The following is a 22,336-nucleotide window of genomic DNA, read 5'->3' as shown; positions in this document are numbered from 1 at the left end:
TGGTAGACGGAGAAAGCAAACCATAGAATTTGTTAAAATATGAGAAGATAGCTCTGATAATAGGCTTTTAAAATAAAAAAAAAGAAAAAAAAGGATCATCAGACTTTTCAGGCTCCAAAACAATATTGATAAATTCATAACATGGTTCTGCTACTGCTACAGTTTTTTTGTCATGTAAATTTCTTACTTGTGATAACTATATTTTGGGTCCTTTTCATGGTCTACACATGTCTGTCAGACAGGGTTTTGACTGATCTTGACCTGGTTTCATAAATTAAGGATCAAGGCAAAGTTTTTTTATTGAGCTGGTTTCTGGATATTTCAGTGGATTCTGGCTATTTGCATAACTTTTAAACTGGTGGTGGTGTAGTATGCTTTATTAAATAGCTATTATTTAAGTTTGCATCTTTTCTTTGTTTTGAAGGTATAGTTATTGATGGTACAGACGGCACAGACCATGATCCTGTATCTGACATTGGTATTGACGTAGATTACCAGTCTGATATTTCTACACTCAGTGTACAGTACACAGGATTTGAGAGCCATCTCCATGGTGTCATGGACTATGAATGGGCTGTAGGAACAAGTCCAGGGGGACAAGATGTTACCACATTTTCATCTGATGGAATTTTCCATGTAGAAGAGCAAACTATTGCTGGAGATGGTAATTTTTGGGGTAAAGATTGCTTGAAATGCAATCACAACCCTAAAGTACTGACTTAATATCTAAATCTTCCAAGCTTTATCACTTCTTTTGAGATACACAAAATATAGTGCATTGATCATAACTTTCTATACATCCTATTCATGAACCTTGTCCAGAAATTTATCAAGAAATATATGCTCAGTTATTCAAGTCACAAAATTATGTTTAGAATACTTTTCAAGAAAATTACATAACTTTTGAAAGGTGCAGGAATCTTATAACTGTTATAAAAAAAAAGTTGGTCCTCAGGTGCAAAAAGGGTCAGTTTTGATGTTTTTTCTTTCTTTTTCTCGACCTGTAAGTCCGAAGGGATGCTAATAGATGCATCCATCTGTAGTTTACATGTAGCGTGGACACCAGTGAACACTTTTATCACAAGAGTTGTTAGGTCGGAGTGAAACTGATCTGGGTTCATCAGTGTAAAGAAGGTCATTTGCACCAAAATTCACAAAATTTCGGAATTTTAATTTTTCAATTTTGAACTTTAACTGGACTTGCAACCGGAAGTAGTCGTTTCCTTGGCGTATTTTGATAGTTAACACAACCAGTCGTTATGTGCCTTTAGGTTAACAGTATTTGTCAAGGTTTCAGTCCTGTGAACTCCGTGATTCAAACCTTGAAGGTAAGCCCACCCCTCCAAAAAAAACAATTTTGTCCGATATCAAATTTTGAAGTTCGTATTTGAGCTCAAAATGAATATTTAAAGTGAGAAACATGACATGAATAGTTTCAGATTGAGGAAACGTGCATACACTACGAATTAAATGGTATTACGATGACCTCTAAATGTATGGAGCGCCATTGATGCCAAAATAACGATAATCTGGGTACGGCCGTAATATTACGGCCCCAGCACGACAAGGGTTAAATAATTTGAATTTGTATTGATAAAAAGTATTTGTATGGACATATGAAAAAATATGACATTGAGCTGTCCCTGGATTGATTGTATGAGTGGGTGGGAAAATGTTAAGACATTACAATATATGCTCCACTTTTAGAGATGAGGCTATTTGGAACATATTATATATTTTTAGGCATTACAAGTTCTGGATATGCACAAGTAAATGCTCAGCTAGAACCTGGAAAGACATATTATTCTACCATCAGAGGTATCACTAATGCTGGAAATATTATTGAGTCTGTATCAGATGGAATTACTGTAGACTTATTGCCTCCAATGGTAGTGTTAGACAGGTAAATATTGGGTCATACAGTACTTCTACTCATCATTTGTTTGTTTGGCTTTGGTTTTAAGGTTGGCAAGGGGGGAGGGGGGTAAAAGGGGACTTGTCAGTCTGCCATAGATCTTCACAATATTAAGCATTTTTTATAATGACTACGTTAAAGATAGTGTTAGAAAGTTAAAAATAAAACATTGGATTGAAAAAGGAAATATTGTAATCTTAATGAACAATAGTAATGGAAAGTAATTATTTCTTATGTTTAATTAAAAACGCAGGCTGTCAGATAATAATGCTATTGATGGTGACATAGGACCGAGTTCTTCAATGTATAAAAGTACAGCTGATTCCCTGTCTGCCTTATGGCACTACAATGACACAGACAGTCAAGTAACAAGGGCCTGGTATTCTGTTGGTACATATCCATACGCTGAGGACATATCACCTAAAACTGAAGTGAATATATCCTCTACACAAAGTAGTCACCTGGAGGTTGGCAGTATCCCACCTGATGTTACAGGTAAATTACTTGTATATATTGATTCTACCACTGCATTTGTCAAAGTATATTTGTTCTGCCTAACATAAGTTCCAATGGAAACTTTGTTATAAACATTGTCATAATATCTATTCCTGCTGGAACAAATATTCTATACCATTTATTCCATTAGATATTTTTTCCCGTGGAAATAATATTCCAGAATATTTTGGAACTTATATTTATAAAGGAATTTCTGTTCTGTGACACATTGAGTGTAACATAATAAGTTTTTAACTCAAGATAGTTTAATTTTCAAAATTAAAACAAAAGGCTCGGCGAGAGTGGATAAATACCGTATTACACAAGATTTAGTTGTGAAATCTGTTTCTCTAATGTTTTATAAACAATATGCAAGCAAACTTTTTTCTTCTCTTGAAATGATTGCAAAAAGATGTGTTCTTTCTATGTGATGTCATCAGGCCGTCGCAATAGGAAATTCAAAAGAAAGCAATAAAGTTTGGCGTCATAATCAAGTTTTGGCCAATGAGATACTGAGTTCAAACAAACCACACATTGATTAAAAAATAATAATCAGCATGTCTGGAAAATGATTAATGTAGTAGGATTTGAGAAATATTCCTATGTTCCAAATAAGTTATTGTGATTTCAACCCTTAGACAAAATAATTATCTCTTTTTTCAAGTTTATTAGAACCTGAAAATGCTTCCCATACAGGCGCTTCATATTTTCAAATACATTTTACTGGAATTCAGTTTATTTAATTGTCCTAATTGATCTTCAATATTTTAATAGATGTACTTATCTTATATTCCTATTGTTTTCAGGCAAACCTAATATAATCAGTATTTGGGCAGAAGACAAAGCTGGTATGATTGGTAGAACTACATTTGGTTCAATTATCATTGATACCAGTCAACCAGGAACTGGAGATGTATCTTGTCCAGAATATATAGGAGTAAGTCATTTTTAATCAAGATACAAAAGTTTTATGTTGGATATTGTTGAAGTTGACTACTATAGGCGAGCGCCAAATCAAGGATTCGGAGGTTTTTAATGCACCTACCTAACACACGGCTATATGATATATCATTTGAAAGGTCTTTTATCGTACATTCAGAATTGCCTGGTCGTCAAATTGGGAAATGGTCACATTTTTCTAAAAACGGCAAAAAGGGGGGAAAAATAAAAGTCATAATTTGACGATGTTGTTCGAAAAATGCAGTTTAAAAACAAATTCATCTGCAATATTATTTGAAAGATATCATTTGATATACTATAGTCTATCTAATTTTTGTTTCTGAAATTTTTTTTTACAAAAAAGAGTTTTAAAGGAAAATTTCTCGTATTTTTGTGAAAATCATAGTTTTTACGGGTTTTGACAAAAAACGCTCGGTAATATTTAATTTTGCATCGAAAACACACAGATTCTTTTGGTTTTATATTAATAACATATATAACTTGTTTTTTAAGTTCTAATGTTTCACCTAGCATGTTTTTTTATACCGATAAAACTATATTAAAACATTCCGTAAAACTGCTTCAAAGCGCATATTTACCAGTTTTACAGCACAGTTAAAAATATATGTTATTTTGGTCTCCTGTTAGTTCGACAGTTATAAATACATTATGATTTAATTGTCTTAAGCTTGCCAACCACGTCAAGGTCGAAGATCACTAGCAAGGTTTTTTTTTTTTTTTTTTATTATTTTTTTTTTTTTTTTTTTAATTTAAATTTTCTATTAACACTATACGGAACTTAAGTATAAAACCAATTATTTTTGCTGGTAGATCAATTACAAAAACACAAAATTAATAAAAAATAAACATTCACATTGAATAACAGTGAGGCAAAACAAACTTAATGTTGTCCCTTTGCTCAAATGCTCTTTCGTTAGTCAATGGTATCATTTGCATCTTCATCATCGTCATTTATTTGATCTTCGAGGTCGATGTCCTCTTTAGAAAATATATTTTGACATGTATCACTACCCTCACATGGACAGAGCTCAGTGCAAGACATCTGTTGCTCTCGGCAAATACATGACTTGCTACATATATATTTTCCCTTGCAAGAACATATTAAATCTTGTAGGAAATCGGACGTCATCATGCCTAAAAAGTAGACTGGATCCGGGCCATGTGAACTCTTTTTCCATCCGTATTCATAAGGAGACAAAGGATTTGGGTGATCGAGATGGGAGGACATCCAAATTTTCGTTTGAAGACATGATCGCAAAACATGTTCTTTGAATGCAGGTTCGCTTGGTGGCAATCGCAACAAACTTGTGTCTTTGCATGTTGCAAGTTTAACACGTAACTTGTTTAAGTCAACATGTGATGAAGCAAATTTGTCTTTTGGGTCATACAAGCTTGAAATAAGCTCTCTGGCTGCTGACAACGATGTTGAAAAATCGATCTTGTCAAAGTTTTGGAGGTTGGTAAACTTACTCGGAGATTTTCTTATCAATTTGAAGACGGTCTTTTTGCCAAACCCAAATATAGCGGAAGTGGTATCACAACCAGTTAAAGCATGAACTGCAGGGAGAATATTAGCTAGTAAAGGGGAAAGAGATTTACTTAACTCATGAATTGGTATGTACCTTCTACAGTCCCTAAGGGAATTAGTTGACCCCGTCAAAAACCACATTTGTTCAGTCGACACAAGAACCTTGAAATAATGAACACAGAGCACAAGAACATCTGTATCGGAACACTTGACTATGATTCGTCCCCTTATGTTCAACTGTTGAAAGAGTTTATCAGAGTGCATAACATGAAGCAAGATTCTTGTGTCTGCTTCTTCGTGCGAACAGAAAAGGTCTGGGAGATCGATTACATGCTCATTAGAGAGTTGTCGCACTATTTCTGGATTGGAAAATGCACCGGCAAGAACTAAACATTTATTTTCCTCCTGGATCATATCAGACAAATTGCTGCTCAGATAATCACCAAGGAAAGTAATCAGTGCTTGCTTGTTTTTGTTGCTTGATAGAAATTTCTTCCAGTCTGGAACAGTTCGGCCTTCAGAGATATGATACACTTTTTGCGAAGATGTTGTTGCCGATCGTCTATGACGCTCTGCTGATTTAATGGAATGTTCAGTGTCATAGCGATCGAAGACATCAACAACCTTGTCTGTGAATCGGAAGCATGATTGTAACTGCGTAATATAAGATTTGGCCAAGTCTCCAAATGTGGACATCCCTTTAACATCAAATGACTGAACTAAGCTCATGCCATCTCTTATTAGTATGGTAGCACTGTGGTCGAATGGAAGAATGTTAGGTACTGATCCTACTAAATTTTCTAATTCATGGGCAAGATCAGACTTATTTGTCTTTCTCATAGTTCCATCGTCATGAAATAATGCAGTGGGAATGGGACAAATTGGATAAGACAACACAGTTTCCACAGATACGTCATCTCTACATTTAGTTAGAGATAGTGCACGTCTAAACACAAGTTCAGGATTCAAATGACCTTTTACAACTTGCCCAGATTTGCATTTCAGTTGTACTTTGGGGTTCATATCTTCAAAGGTCTTCAGTCCTGATCTTTTGATAGGATGGTAAAAGCTACCTGCCTTATCTGTTGATAGAGATGACTCAACAAACATCTTCATTTTAGTTCTTCCAGTTTCAACTGATTTTAACAGTGAATCTTCAATGTCGTGACTTGCATGGAGACCAGTTGAAATGTTAATAAGCTGACGGGGGTGATTATCAACGTCGAATGGATTTGTCATATTTTCTGTTATATAAACAATTAGATCTTGTACATGTTTTTCGTCCCTTTTCATTGCAGCTGGTTTTGCTTCATCGTGACATTGGTCATCAACCTGGGCAAGACCCGCACGTGCTCTCATTGTCGATGTTATCTGACTAAGCACATGCCTCGTAAGATTCCATCTTATCAATGAAGCCTTCTTCCTTGTTAAACCAACAATACCACCGTCACCTTTTGAATCTTTTATCACTGTTTTTTCTGTTGCCATGTCGCTCCAAACGCCATTGAACGATCCAACTTTTTGACGAACAGAAAAGAAACCCATCGAAAAAAGACCTTCTACCTCAGTTGGCAGGTTTAGCATATCTAAAAGGTAGACAGGGGTCCATCTGGAATAATTGTTTTTGTTGGCTACAAAGAAGTAAGGAAGCATTGAGAAAATAGAATGCAAATGAAGAGACCAAATGCCATTTCTTTCAGCTCGGATATTTATCAGCATAATTTCTAAAGCTTGTAGTAGCATATCCCAATAACGAAATGTAGGAGAAACACGACCACCCCATTCCCGAAACTCGATCATTTGTGACCCAAGGTCGTCATTCAGAGCTTTTTCTAGACTTTGAAGCATATCAAATGTATGGCTATTACTCGTAAAACTTTCTTGACACTCTGTGAGGCCTACAAAAAGGCTTTCAGGGATCTCTAAACATGTTTGTTGTCTGATCCAATCAAAGAACGAACAGATCCAAAGTGTTTTCAATGTCTCATAAAGGAGTGTGAGTCCTCTAACTGCACGGTTGAACTGTTTTCCTGCAAGCATTTGGTCTACCGTTGCTGCTGCGTACACACCAGAATCAACTAGCAGGTCGCGGAGACCACCATCTCCCCATATCTTACCTATTGATGAAATAAAACACGATAGGGTATGAAAACCACCAAGACGTAAAATGTGTGATTTAAACTCAGAAGGTCTATCCCATTTTACCTGTTGTGCCACTGCGTACAATTGTAAATCAAAAGTTTGAATAGAAAATGGTTGACCAGCCTTCTGGCACATATCAGCACACCTCTTCATTGTTGTATACACAGTGCCCATGTCGGAAGGTTTTGCGTCAATGATTGGCGGATAGCTGACAACATGATAAGTGGTACTAATATTCGAGATCTGCTTGTGGAATCCAGTCCAGAATGGAATTTGTTGTCCTTCAAACGAAGGTTGTTTGTATGGAAGGTCAACAATAGTCCTTGATAAATTTCTCAGGAGTACCCAGATAAGATCAGAGGTTTCAGCATAGGGACGTACACACGCAGAAAGCTTTGAATAAACGTCATTCTTGCGGCTAGGTTCAGCTCTTTGCTTTGGCTTTGTATAAGGAGCACATGTAGTAAGGGAAAATACTTTTTCGTCTATTGGCAGGGTTTTTATACGACCTCGGGCGATTTTTTGGTGTTCCAGATGCTCAGTTTCACCATTTATCTCCTCACATACTTGGAATACCGCTCTTGCCATTGAATGGAAAGTATCCTTTCCATCAATTGTTTCTGCATTGATGTCGACATTATCAGCTCCTTCATGTATGACCGAGAATGTGCCGTTATATTGGCGAATTCCACTGGGAATGTATGTATTGTTTTGAACTTGAGATAATTCAGAGCACGCAAGGCTTGTAAGGTATCGCCGTACCTCATGATATGATGCACAAAATCCATGCGAATGTAATGTCTCGATTAAAGCTTTCGACCCATGCATATGATGTAGCTGTAATGCAAGGCCAATGTAAAGAGGTGATAAAGCTTTTTTGTGCAATGAAACTATGCATTCAGATAGAGCTAAGCTTTTCCTTATACTTTCAAATGGAATGTCAGATAAATGGTTTTTTATATCTACTTGGCTGTTAGAGTCATCGATAAGCCAATTTATAAAGCCAGTTAAAACAGAAGGCACGGTCTCTAGAGATTTCGATAAAGACATTTCATCAACTGAAGGATAAGTATCCATAGGGACAACGGCATTTCTAATCTCTCGTCTGAGAATTGAAGCAGCTGAATATAATATTTGATTTTCGTCGGTTTGGTCGTTTTTTGAAGTGCACGCAGACATCTGCAGTTTAGTAAACTTTGTTTCGGCCTTGAAACGAATAGCAGTTCTAACTGCCTCGCGCAATGTGAGAGAACTACTATATACGAAGTTAGACTCCCCTTGACCGTGATTTACATCAATCACAATATGTTCTTGAAAGTGATTTTTTAATCTGAGTTGAAGTCTATAAGAAGTGTACTTAGATGATATGTCTTCTGGCAGAAATGATTTATATTTAGAAAGGAGATAAGACAAGGAGAACACCATTTTGTGAACGAACAATTCCTCGGTTATAGACTCAACAAACGAGGTAAATGCTTTATCGTACATGGTACCAGTATTATTTTCATCGGTTTCTGTTTTAATTTCTTTTTCTCTCAAAAGGTATTTTGTTATGCAACCAGAGTGATATAAAGCATTTGACGTGAAATCTTTATCTGCAATTTGAAAGAGCATTTCATTGTCAGCATGTTTAGTTGCTGTTTCAAAAAGGCTTTGAACCCTCATAGACGAGGAAACACGATGAAGTTTTCGATCTTTTTTAAAAGTCTTGTTTTTACAAAAGATACAACACAAAAAATCTAGTGATAGCCTAGATCTAGTAAGGATATTTGGAGATGAACATGAACTTGTAGTTTCTGCTTGAGACTGCTGTTGCTGGACTTTTGCAGCAGGTGTACAACTTGATGGAGACGGTATGTTGTGTTTGCTTGTATATGTCCTGTAACAAGTTTTGTGATATTTTATGTTGTTCATAATAATGTCATCTAATGTATCAACCTCACTCAAAAACAACCTAAACACATTATCTTGTCTTTGCCTTACAGCATTCATTAAGGTTGTAAAACCTCTATCAGTTGTCATACTGAGAGTATCTGGTGTTATATTTTGACATATTATACAGCGTTGCCAATTTATAGACATGCGACCTCGTTTCAATGGAGGTGGCGCACATTTAACAGGACTTGGACACTCATCCATGATGAGTTATAATTATAATAATATTTAATGTAAAGAATTTACTATTCTACAAAATGCAGTCTGCTGCTTACATATCACCTGCTAATATCGTTAGTAATGCGTAATATATATATATATACGAATAATTATTTAGTAATATGTTGAAACACGACTCGTGTTTTGGCAACTCAAATGTTACCTGTACATATTAAAAGATACTCGATTTATATAAATTTTGAGCGTCTGGGATAGACACGATGCAGATCCGGAATACCGTTAAATAATGCAGATTTAAAAGAAGTCGTCAAACATTTATTATCCATCATTGAGCTTCGATGTGTGTCGCAATCTTTTCAAGGTATATGGAATTTATAAAAAAACAAAGTATGAGAGTTTTAATAAGTCATTGAGACTGACAATCTTAAAAAAATATGGTATTTTTTTTTACATTTTAGGGTTGGTCTGACAAATGCCTCTGAATTTACTAATTTTTCATAAACACTTCTTTTTTTTGGATTCGATGTCTTTTTCGGATGTATTCAAAGCTATCTTAAATAAAAATGAATAATATATTTACAAAAATGCAGATATATTCAATGTTAAATTTCGCCGTATAATCCAAAGAATTTCGACATGTCTGTGTTCTCGTGAGATTTACAAGAAACGTGACCATAGGGAACCTTGACGACCACCCAAATCGTATGCTCTAGAAGTTTTTCGTTCAAATGGTACCAAAATTAGCTGTGTGTTAGATAGGTGCATTAAAAACCTTAACGGGAGGCTTTTTCTCAAATCGGCGCTCGCCTACTAGTGTTGTTAGGAAATTTGTGGTTTAACACAAGCTGGTGCAATAAAAAATCTACATGAGCTATAAATAGTCATGCAATACTTAGTACAATGCTATAAATTATCTATAACCTCTCTACAGGCTAGCTGTAGTATTCCCAAATATTAACAGTAATAACATATATCATTTTAAAAGTTTAGACATGTATAATTATAGATAATGGATGGTTATCTCAACGAGATTGGTTTTCTCCCTTGAGCCAGTATGGCGAAAGTGAGAAAAGCAATCGAGTTGAGATGACTAATGATAATCTGTTTATAGCTGTTTTACCTATGAAGACTTTGTTCATTTTCTTGACAGCGGCACATGTTCCCATAGTTTTTAGAGATAATTTTCATATCACTCAACTCCACTTTGATAGCTATAGAAATTATCAGTCAGCAAGATCAAAGGAAAAATTTGTAAAATAGTGATAAAACTGGTTATTGCATGAATATAGTTATATATTGTCACTCTTAAAATATTGATTACTAAGGGTATCATATTTAAGTGCAAAGGTTTTGTTTGCCAGAAATGAGTGACACTTTTGCTGAAATTCTATTGAATATGAGGGGTACATTTCTTTCTTAAATAATTCAGTTACAATTTGTTTTGACACTTGCAGGTGGAGAGCCCAATATTGTGTTCCTGGTCAGGATTTCTAGATGAAGAAAGTCCAATACAGAAATTTGTCATCACTCTTGGATCAGAACAAGGATCTTCGGATGTTTTTGAAACAACTGTCACTGGGTTTTTGTCTTTTTATAGCATAAAAGGTATATTTTGAATAATGGTCAGATGGGGAGATTTTAGCATAAACATTTTTTTTTAACTCACCAAATAACAGGAAAATTTTAAACAGGAGATTAAAAGTTTTCATTGACACTGTCTCATACTTTTGTATTGTTGATATTAGTGTCTAACTATTTGCAGTAAATAATTCAAGTTTAATAGCTGCCATCCTACTGTTGGGCTCCCATTGATACTACAGAGTTAACATCTATATTTATACCCCTGCTTTGAAAAAGGGGGGTATAATGTTTTACCTCTGTCTTTTCATCTGTCCATCCCATAAATATTTTTTTCACACTTTTCTTAGGAACTACAATACAAGGATCTCTGAAATTTGGTTTCAAGGTTTATATAAGTCTGCTATACGGTGGGATATGTTTTCAGATTCATCACTCAACAACTTCCTGTTTACCAAACACTTGTATCAAAGTGTACTACTTATAAAGCACACTATTAAAATTATCCACTTACAGTGGGGCTATTATCTGCAGTGAGCAGTTGCTCGCAGTTTGACATGTTGTATTCACCTATGATAGCAAATGAAATTGCCATTAGGGTATTTGTGTACTTATTCCAGTTGTGAATGGAATTATGCCATAACTAAGGGGTAAAGTTGCAGAATCTGTTTCTCTAAGTATTTAATATCAAAAAAATAAAAAAGTATAATATTCTGAACTAATTTGATGGGAAGCCCAACTGGACAATTCAATCAATGGATTTCTTTATATTCAAAATGGAACCAACTTGTCAGCACAGGTTAAATACATTATAATATAAAGTTATAGTTATGTTAACATATAAATTTTAACAGTTATTATTTTGACATATTTTCAGGAGTTAACCATCTTCTCAGTCATGGCAAATCTTACTATGCTACAGTCACAGCCGTTAATTCAGTTGCTATGGAAACATATGCCTTCTCTGGACCTATCTCTATTGATACAACACCACCTAAACATGGGAAAGTGGTGGACCTGCATACAGTCTACAGAATCAATGTCAAAGACAATAGTGAAACAGTGGCAATGAATGCTAAAATCTGTACCTCAGATGAAGGTGAACATTTTCTCCTTTTAAGCTTCTTAAAAATTTTCATAGATAACTCAACAAAAGCCGAAGAGGGGTGAATGAGAAAACAGAGCATTTGGGCAATCTGCTTCTGCTTGCTATATTTAGAATGAATAATGGGAAACTTCTGTGGGATATATTATTTGGTGCTTACATAATAAAAAAAAAGAAAATTTTAAAGTTTTACCTTTTCCTTCCTGTTAAAGCCACCACCCTGTATCGTACATAGTTAACATCCTACATGTTCTACATAATGAATTATGTCCTATGAACACATAGTCTTGTTTTGTTTGGGTTTTTTTTTTCATCTGATTTTATAACACTTTGGGACACAATTTTAAAAGGGGATAATGGTTGAGTTTTATATATTTTATAAAAGGTGCTGAATACACAATTTTAAATTTTGATTTTGATTTAAAATGAAAAATGAATCCAAGTTCTGATCGTAGTTCAATAACTTAAAACCTATTAAAAAAAATACCAACATCAAGCTTATCTTAGAAATTGAATATAACCTTTGTTTTGAAAGTTTTTTTTAACTGTAGATGATGCTACTCTTTGCTGTGATACATCATTACAGATATGTTATATTTTACAGAATGTGATGGGTTAGATGCTGTCTGCTCAGAATCCCTTACTTCTGTATCAGCCACATGGCAGCTGTTTAATGATGATGAATCAGGAATTGTGGGGTTTGTATTTTATTTACTGTAGAATGTGATGTATTAGATGCTGTATGTTCCAAGTTCCTCACATCTGTATCAGCCACATGGCAGCTCTTTACTGATGAAGAATCAGGAATTGTTGGGTTGGTATGAGTTAATCTAAACCCTTAATAATAATAAAAACACTGCATCCCACCTAAAATCTAAACTTTTCACAATAGACAGTTAGATTCTACCAAATACTTGAATACTCTCAAGTATCATGACAGAGTATCCGAGTATAAAATTTCAGATCTTTTGACATCTCTACTTATTTTACATTAACAGGTACCAGATAGCAGTAGGAACAACACCAGGTGGAGGTCAGATCAAAGCTTTCTTTGATGTTCCACAAGATGCTAGATATTACACAGTGTCTGGTCTCAATCTGATGGGATATAGAAAGGCATTTTAAAGTTAAACTTGAATGGTATAGTAACAAGGCATGATATTTTGAGTATAAAGCAGTGCAACCTTACAATTCAATAATCACTATTTTCTAAAATTTTTGTTGAACTTTTTATGTGATAATTTTTCATATCAAGATACTGGAGTGGTGTTGGATTATCGCAATGGAGTAGAAAAAGAATGTATGATGTAAGAAGCTTATGTCATTGACTAGAAAAATGATGCCAAGAAATTCCTGAAGAACCATCAATAATCTATAAATTCTATATGATTTTATTAACTTGGAGTTTACAGAGAAAATGTACCATTTAATTCTTAATGCTGTTTTATGACAAACTGCTTTTGTTTTTTTTATGTTTTTACATAAAATTAAGATTTTGTGATACATATACCATTAGTCTTTGTATTACAGGTGTATGTCTCCATCAGAGGAACAAATGAAGCAGGGTTATCTAGTGTAGCCACTTCCAATGGAGTATATCTCTCATACCTTAGTCAGTATTTGTTTGTATTGTAGGTTTATGTCTCTGTCAGAGGAAAAAATGGAGCTGGTGTATCTAGTGTAGCCACTTCCAATGGGGTTTACATCTCTTATTTAAGTCAGGATCTTCAACCATTATCACATGTTGGAATAAGTGATGTACTGGAAAACTCAGATGTTGATGTGTAAGAATTTGTTTATAAAAAATTAATAGAATAATTATTTTTGACCCAGAAATAGGGGGGGGGGGGGAGGCCAAACAAGTGAATTATCAATTGATTCAATTCCAAAAAAACTAACATAAAGCATAAGCAAGGCTTATACTGGTACTTATAGCATATATTAGCTTATGGTTTTTCGTAAAGTATAATGAATGTTAGACTTATAATTATCAACTACTTTTTTTTAACTGAAGATGTGCACATTACTTTATATTTTGTTGTTATTTCAATTCACTATGAGCTTTCAAATGACATATCAAGAAAAGGAAACTTAAAGTTTTAGGTTAACAATTTTATTTTGTGTACTACAATGGAGATTCCAAGAGAGGCTTTTGCTGAGATCAAAATGCAAAATAATAATATTTATGCACTTTTTTGCATATTTTCCTATACATTTATATATGTTACAGAGATTTCCAAGAAAGTTTTGACACACTGCGAGCATCATGGGACTTGTCAGGTGACCCCTGTCCATCAGTAAGAAATGAATGGCAGATACTAAGGCTAGATGGAAAAGTCATTTCAAAATGGCTAGATTTGGGTGGTGATTATATTTTATTTAAATTTTTCAACAGTTGTTATGGTTATTAATTTATATGTGATATATATAATACTTAATTGAAGTAACAAAATGTTGAAAAATTCTTTAAAATTTCCCTTTTTATAATTTTATTAATCTAAAGTTTGGATTCAAAACTAACCTCATACCAAATTTTTAAATTTATAAAATAGTAAATGTCTCTGCATTAATCAAATTGAATGTGACATGATCAATTATTTTTTTTACTATAGATATGAATAAATTGTAACTAAGGGTGCAGGAGTTTGCTTTGAAATCAAAACTGCTGATTTTAGAAATGAATTTGCTCATTGGTTATACCATGGGAGATACCTGTACTGAAGCTAACTACTATGTACATGTATATAAAGAAATCTTAAAAGACAAATCTAAATAATTAAGATTAAAGGAAATTCATTTAGCAAGAACTAGAATCTCTAAAAAGAATAATGTATACCTGACATGGATTTGTATAATTATATTTTTAATAAAAAGAAAATGTGGGGTTTACCTGAAACAGTAACCCAACAATACAAAAATCACAAGAGACAAAGTTCATCACTTAAGCTTATTGCACAATTTCCTGATGGAGGGATGCTAGATAACCATTTCTTTAAATTCATTGATATTGAGTTAAAAGTATAGTTTTTCTTTCAGTTTCAGAAAATGCGATGCTTGATGGACTTCAACTTAAGGACAGAGAATTATATTATTCTTTGTTAAGAGTGACAAATGCTCTGAACTATACTTATATAATAAGGTCCAATGGAGTTACAGTTGAAGAAGACCCTCTGCTACCAGGCAAGGTGTTTGATGGTTACATTACTGGATTTGATCTGAACATTCTGCCCTCTAGACGTAAAATATCAGCTAATTGGGAAGGTTTTGGTTTACCAGCTTCTGCTTCTTTTCAAGCTGATGTGGAAGGTATGTAATTTTATATTGTTCTAGCCTCCAGATTCTGGATTTTCCTGGCTGTGTTGAAGACACATAGGTTTCTTTATAGCAATATAACTTTCTTTTTAAAGTCTTTCATCTTCATTAATTTTTTTTTATGTAAAAGGTGTATTTTGACAATCAATTCTATTTCGATATATCAGCTCTTCTTTTAGATATTAAACACACATTGCCAATCTATCTTTTATCTTAAGGCGAAGTGTACGTAATTGAACGCCCCTAGCGGAATACGGGATTAATAACGTTCGACGTTAGTTACGCAAGTTATCTCCCTTACTCCAAGAAAGGACACACGAAAAAGAAATTACTTCGTGCGGTCAATCATAAATCTGACAAGCACGCCCGTGCTGTCTTAAAAAACCTTATCATGAGAAACTATCTGAATTTATCCATTTAGAAATCAAAGCATTCTATTGTTTCGTGCAGCCTGGCTTTAATACTAGTTGATTTTTTTTGTTTTAGACGCATGGGACATGAAAGGCATTTCGTGTAAAAACTTATGATATCAACAGATTGTAAAAACGCCTCACAACAGAATTATAAATAAATAAGCATGTGACAATTCTACTTCTATTGATATCAAATTAATCAAAATTAAACCTGAATTGACCCAACAATATCGTTTTAAAAGACATAGTTTTGAACAAAAACACACAGTACTCAACATAAAGTTTTAGGTTACCGAACAATAAATGAATGACATGTGAAATTAATTATTAGATTAAAAAAAGGTTGACATGTTCGTATTTTGTACAAATGAAAATTTAAGGACATGTTTTATATCAATTTAGAAAATAAGAAGCCGATACCAAGAGAATATATAATTTGACCACTAGTCTAGGTCAACACTTACAAGTCTGAAGAACAAAGACAAAAGTTAACAAAACTAAACATTTATCTTAGAATAAGTAAAAACTATGTCATTCAACTTCCAGTTTTCAATTTTTTATACATGTGCAGAAAATAAACAGGTGTCTTCTATTCCGTCCGAAATTTATGGGAAAACTGAATCTAAATTTAGAACCAAATTGAAATTGAAAGTACAAATACACATGATTCATGTATGATAAAAATATAACACGTCATTTCTTCTTTTTCAAATTCCAATTTCGAAGAGATAGCAAAATTTGTTTTCTTTTATTGTGCCTGTGTGCATCATTTCAAATTAGAGAAAGAAAAAAAAATTTGACTGAGTAACGTGTTATTCCAAATAGGTGTCAATTCAAGATTATGATTGAGTAGAAAATATCATTACGGTTAAAGAAAAGAGGTCCGGAAAGTTTTGTGGCACTTGTAGCTGTAATTTAATGTTTAGTGGAATGAGAGGTGAAATAAGTTCAGACTTTTTTAAAATACATTTCGATAGCATTTTAAAAGATTTTTTTTTTAATTTAATGGAAGTCTACTGCAAGGGATGCATATAAACGACCTCAATGATTACCCAGGAAGATCTCACGGTCAGCTCTATGCTTTTACTTAGTTCATGATAATAGATCATAATACAATAAATGAGAAGCCCATGGTTTACTGGCAGGGGCGGATCCAGCCATTAAAAAAAGGGGGGCCCCAACCCAGGACAAAGGGGGGTTCCAACTATATGTCCCCATTCAAATGCATTGATCGGCCCAAAAAAGGGGGTCCAACAATTACTTGTCCAATAATGTAAGAATTTGGAGTTTCATATCATTTACATTCAACGTTTTTTTTATAGGATATTACTTTTTTTATTAACAACATTGACAGTGGCGGGTTGTTGACTCATTGGATGTCATACCACATCTCCTTTTTGTTTTATATGAGATAAATAGGAAAGCCGTGCATTTGCATTATGCAGAGGCTATATTCGTACGGCACTTTGCTAGGTAAACCTGTGTAGCAATACAGTATGAATAATCTCCGTGCATTATATACACTGAGTACATTCTTGTAACATTTTATTAGGTAAATTTTTAAAGCATCTAACATGATAATTCTCATAAGGTCGCATTCTTATATAATTAATTTTACACCAGTTAATTTAAAGCATTACATATATTCATCGCTATTTAAAGCATTCCCCTACACAAATTTTATTTCATAACACTGCATGGGTATGTTACGGTCTTCTCCCGACCGGCATTAAAACATTTCTAGTGGCACTCCAAATTTCCCAGACCATCATCCGGGATGGCCTCTGTTATGAACAAAACTTCCTATTGTATTTATTATTAACTTGTTCTCGTCCTGAACATGCATGACATATTTGCCACCGGACGTTAAGCAGCCAACAATCAATCAATCAATTTAAATCCTTAAATGTGGATTTTTAACAAATAATGCATGGAACAAACAAATATTTTCTTATGTTACTGAAACTTCATTCAGCAAACATCATTCTTTGTCATTTAGTTAAAGAAAAGGGAAAGTGATCGAGATTGGAAATTTTGTAACATAAAATATGTTTTGGCAGATATGCGTCTTTAGCATGTGTGTAAACATGACTAATGAAATAGGTTTTATGATGTAGACTATATTGTGTGCAAATCCACAGATTAACAACATGCAGAAATGACAAACAAAAAAATATGCAGAAAATAGGTCTACTTTTTTAAATACAAACATGCAGAAGTAAGATTGAAAACAAGGTGTATACCCAATCTTAGTATTAAAGCCAATCAATTCATTCTGACAACACTGTGATAACCGGGACAAATTCAAACTCGATATTTGATTCATTGAAAAGGGTTCGGAAATCATTCTAATATAGAAAAGATGAAATTAGAGTCTACGGTAAATTTCTTTCATTTGCGGTAAATTAATTTACAAACTTGCATTTTCTTTTGCGACAGAAATATTCTTTAAAATTAGTTAGTTTATTTCCTTATCAAATTATAGTGTTAGATCATTTGTAATACATAGGAAGATGGGTAATACACACGCACGCCATTGCTACGACATTGTACTGTATAATAGACGTAGAAGTTGTGGCGACGTTACTGCAGACAATGACGTCACCAGATAATTTCAATGTTCCGGCCAAAAAACTAAACTTCAACAAAGAGTAGCGTAAAAACTAATACAGTTGCTAAGGACTTTCTTTGCACCGATGGATTCGTCTTTCTTTTTTAAATCGTATATCAATTTTAGAAAAAAATCCATTGTCCAACAAAATAGAAAATCTCGATAATGTAAAAATATCTGCTAATTTTGATGATTTTTCCCTATTTATCCTTTGTAATTTTGGTGTATCATGTAGTTAATTTCAACGGCTCGTATCTCAAACACGAAAACGGTTACCCCATTTTTTTATTTCATTTTCTGGTGTAATTTTACAAGCAGAATTCGTATGTGAAATTTTAAAAAAATCCATTGTGAAGTTTAATTACGTACACTTCGCCTTAAAGGTATAACTGTTATGAAGGGGTTGTAAAAGTCTTCTAAAAATATCCTACATTTATCTCAATTTTCTGTCTCTTAAAAGGAAACCCAGGTTATCAAGTTGATGAGTCAAAAACAGCAGAACAACCTGGTACCCAGCAAGTACTGTTTTATGAAGTAGCTGTGGGAACAGATAGAAGATTTCACAAAACCAGAGACAATATTGTACCATTTACCAAAGTTGGTTTGAATGATTCTGTCACATTTTATGATCTCGATTTAGAATCAGGGGCAGCAATATATTACTTCACTGTAAGAGCCTACAGTGCATCTTTCTCTGTTGCCACAGTTACATCTAATGGTTTCCATGTTGGATATGATGGTGGTGTTGAAGGTAAGTCACCTGATGCTGTTTAAAATTTGATTTGTTCTCGGTCTGAATATGGATGAAATATTTACCACTGGATATGAAGCGAACACCAATCAGTCAATCAATTGATGCATTGTAATTTGTTTGAATGGTAATATATAGGATTGTCTAAAATAGAGTTCTGCAGAAAACAAGTCTTGAATTGAGAAAATATCATATAGTACAGACTATCACTACTAATTGGCTTTTGCTTAACGACTTAAAAATGTTATGGTTAATTTGAAAACCAAAAATTTAAACATGAAAATGATTCACTTACAGATGTACTGAATTTTAATGCCTGGCCAAGGAGCACAAGGTGGGTCTCATTGGGGTCTAAGCGTGAGGTGGGATTGCCAATTTTTTTGTAAGTGTGGCACGTGAAAGTCAAATTATTGTGTCATGAAAACAGGAAATGAGGTCTAGCGGGACCCGGGAAATGTAAAAAAAAATGATAATTTGATACGTGCATAGTGTAAGCGGGATACAGGAATCTGACAAAACAGTAAGCAGGAACCAGGATTGGAACCCCCCATTAGGTTTTGTTGTGTGCATCTGTTTGTTCCTTTATCAGTACATCTATCTTTACCACTTCAGGTTAAAGTTTTTTGTCAAGATAGTTTTTGATGAAGTTGAAATCCAATCAACTTGAAATTAGTTCACTTGTTTCCTATAACATGATCTTTCTTATTTTAATACCAAATTAGAGTTTTCATCCCAATTGCACAGGCGACTGAGCTTCAAAAATAATAATGTGAGTACTATGGACACATTCTTGTTATGCTTAATATTGAAGGGAAAAAAGCTTATTCAAAACTACATCTTGGACAGAACACTGAAACTGAATTACATGAAGGAAACACTCTATATCATAATATATTTTCATGCTGTTCCTTTTTGCAATTCTAGGTGGATCCATTATCATGGGAGACTATATCAATACTGATACCTATGTAGATATACAGTTTGAAGGGTTCACTTCAAAGTTAGATATCATGATGTACTATGTAGCTTTGTCCAATCATTCTGGTGCAGTAGACACTGACTGTAAACTTTATGTAAGTTATGTTTGTTTATTGATAGATTCGTTTCCAATTTACTGAATTAAAAATATGAAATCAAATTAGCAAGCTTAAGTTTTCAAGATTATAGAAAATATGTTATCAATTCTTTTTAGATTTTTTCATTTTCATCTGACTTAAAAAGCTGAATTATATTTAAAAATTTAATGTGCACATTTTTATGCCCAACCTATGATATAGTAAAGGGGCATTATGTTTTCTGGTCTGTACGTCTGTTTGTCCGTTCTTACGTCTGTCCATTCGTTTGTTCGTCTGTCCCACTTCAGGTTAAAGTTTTTTGTCGAGGTAGTTTTTGATGAAGTTGAAGTCCGATCAACCTGAAACTTAGTATACATGTTCCTTATGATATGATCTTTCTAATACTTTACGTTGCATTTCACTTTCACTTTACTTTAAAATTTTATTTCCTTAAGATTGATGGACGAAAAAGTGAACTGGTTGACGATTTCTCATTTAACGTAGCACCACTGATCAACATCAACAAGAATACATTTTACACATTAACATCCTTAGAGCTACAACCAGGAGGAACTTATTTTGTATGGGTAATAGGTAAGAAAAGCTCTTTGTTTGAAAAAATTGAATTATAATGTCAGATTATTTTATTATTTCATATTTACGTTTATGTAATTTTAGGATTTTCTTGTATTTTTCTATCCTGTGAAATGTTAAAGTTTTGGTTTCAGGCAGGTTTTTTTTCTTGTTATGACACTGTAAAAAAAGTCTATAAGATGGGGTTTTTTTCTGCTAAAAAAAGAGCTAAGCAATTATTAAGATATTAGTTAAATGTATTTTATTAATGAGTGCTTTAATTATAGCAAACCAAATGAAAGTTTTCCACAGAGTCGTCTGCTCTTTATCAAGGTATTTAAACTTTTGCAAGTTTACCTGTCCCATTGAATCAATACAATAGCTATTGTTCTCTGTGTAGTTTCTTCACTTGGACATTTAAATTTCTTCTAGGAGAAATCTATCACTCATTGATTAATTTGCCTGACCAAAAAAATATCTTCTTTGTTGATTGAAATACATGTATAAACTCACATAAACTGCATGTGATACGGTATTTATTCAATATCAATAGTATATTCAATCTGTTCAATATAAGCACAGATTTAATTATAAAAAGTTTATTTCTGATTTTTTTAAAGTACTGCATGTATTTATGTTTTAAAGGATCTGCATGTTTTTCATGGTTTTTCAGTTATAAAGAATACATTTATGAAGACCTTTATTTAAACATTATTATTTTCAGTTTTTATTTGTGAACAGACTAAAAAATAGCAAATTTTAATAGGTAAAATGTTGAAATTTGATCAGATATGAACTTTTAATTTTTAAATTTGTGTTTTTATCAAACAAATTGAAAATGTGTTATTGATTGAATAAATACAACATCACATGCAGTTTAATAATTACCTATTTGTACATGTATTTCCATCATTGACAGTTCAATTTTTTGTTCAGGTAAATTAATCAATGAGTGATATATTTCTCCTAGAAGAAGTTTAAAGGTCCCAGTGAATAAACTAAACAGAAAACAATACCTGTTGTATTTGTTAGATGGAACAATAGAACTTACAAAAGTTTAAATGGACAGGTAACTTGCAGGTGAATCTATGGAAAACTATGATAGGCTTTGCAATAACATGACCAAAATTTTTGCCAGTTGTCATTTAATTTGAAATGCATATACAGAGACTTTGGATGCATTGTTGTCATCAAGTGTTCTTGTACATTTTTAATTTCAATTTCCAAAACATTACTGCTTCAATTTCAGTCTTGAATATTGTAAAAAAAAAATAAGAATGCCAAATTTACTAAAGTTGAGGATGTTTTTAAAACAACAAATGAAAGAACAGATTACTTGCACATCAATTCAACACTTTTCTATCTTCAAATTACAGGAACAGATGAATCAGGAGACTGTGGAATGATATATCACAAATTCACAGTTGATACAACACCGCCATTGTATGGTGCTTTGACTGGTGGACCATTTTATAACATGGTACTATACTCAATATTTTTGGTCTATTTTATCATTTGTATAACTCAATCTTAGATGGTATGTTTTATGGTATACTATTAGTATATCTGTTGGTTTGTCAACACTTAGTCACTTAGTTTGAAACTAAAATTTGATTTAACCAATTCTCATGAAATTTTAACAAAATACTGGGCTTGATCAGAGAAAGCTAACTTATGATTGTGATAACTTGTGTTATTCCAGTGTAACAAGACTTCAATAAACGTCAGATTGAAAGCAATGTTTTACATATCACTCACTAACTCCAATATGCTTGGATTGATT

At 33.3% G+C, this 22,336-nt stretch overlaps 1 protein-coding gene across 1 annotated transcript in view; it reads left to right on the top strand.

The window, feature by feature from the left end:
• LOC134692429 (uncharacterized) overlaps positions 1-22,336 on the top strand; it is a 69,410-nt gene that overhangs the window by 24,807 nt on the left and 22,267 nt on the right. The window contains exons 25-39 of the mRNA XM_063552881.1: positions 425-664; positions 1,744-1,903; positions 2,169-2,410; positions 3,217-3,347; positions 10,610-10,760; positions 11,611-11,832; positions 12,443-12,536; positions 12,837-12,954; positions 13,474-13,622; positions 14,069-14,202; positions 14,875-15,144; positions 18,635-18,925; positions 19,850-19,998; positions 20,436-20,574; positions 21,930-22,033. Coding sequence (XP_063408951.1) covers positions 425-664; positions 1,744-1,903; positions 2,169-2,410; positions 3,217-3,347; positions 10,610-10,760; positions 11,611-11,832; positions 12,443-12,536; positions 12,837-12,954; positions 13,474-13,622; positions 14,069-14,202; positions 14,875-15,144; positions 18,635-18,925; positions 19,850-19,998; positions 20,436-20,574; positions 21,930-22,033 — 2,594 coding nt within the window. The remainder of the gene's footprint in view (positions 1-424; positions 665-1,743; positions 1,904-2,168; positions 2,411-3,216; positions 3,348-10,609; positions 10,761-11,610; positions 11,833-12,442; positions 12,537-12,836; positions 12,955-13,473; positions 13,623-14,068; positions 14,203-14,874; positions 15,145-18,634; positions 18,926-19,849; positions 19,999-20,435; positions 20,575-21,929; positions 22,034-22,336) is intronic.

This window comes from Mytilus trossulus, chromosome 12 (genome assembly GCF_036588685.1).
Source record: "Mytilus trossulus isolate FHL-02 chromosome 12, PNRI_Mtr1.1.1.hap1, whole genome shotgun sequence".
NCBI classification, from domain to species: Eukaryota; Metazoa; Mollusca; class Bivalvia; order Mytilida; family Mytilidae; genus Mytilus; species Mytilus trossulus.
This window is presented reverse-complemented; position numbering and strand designations above follow the sequence as displayed.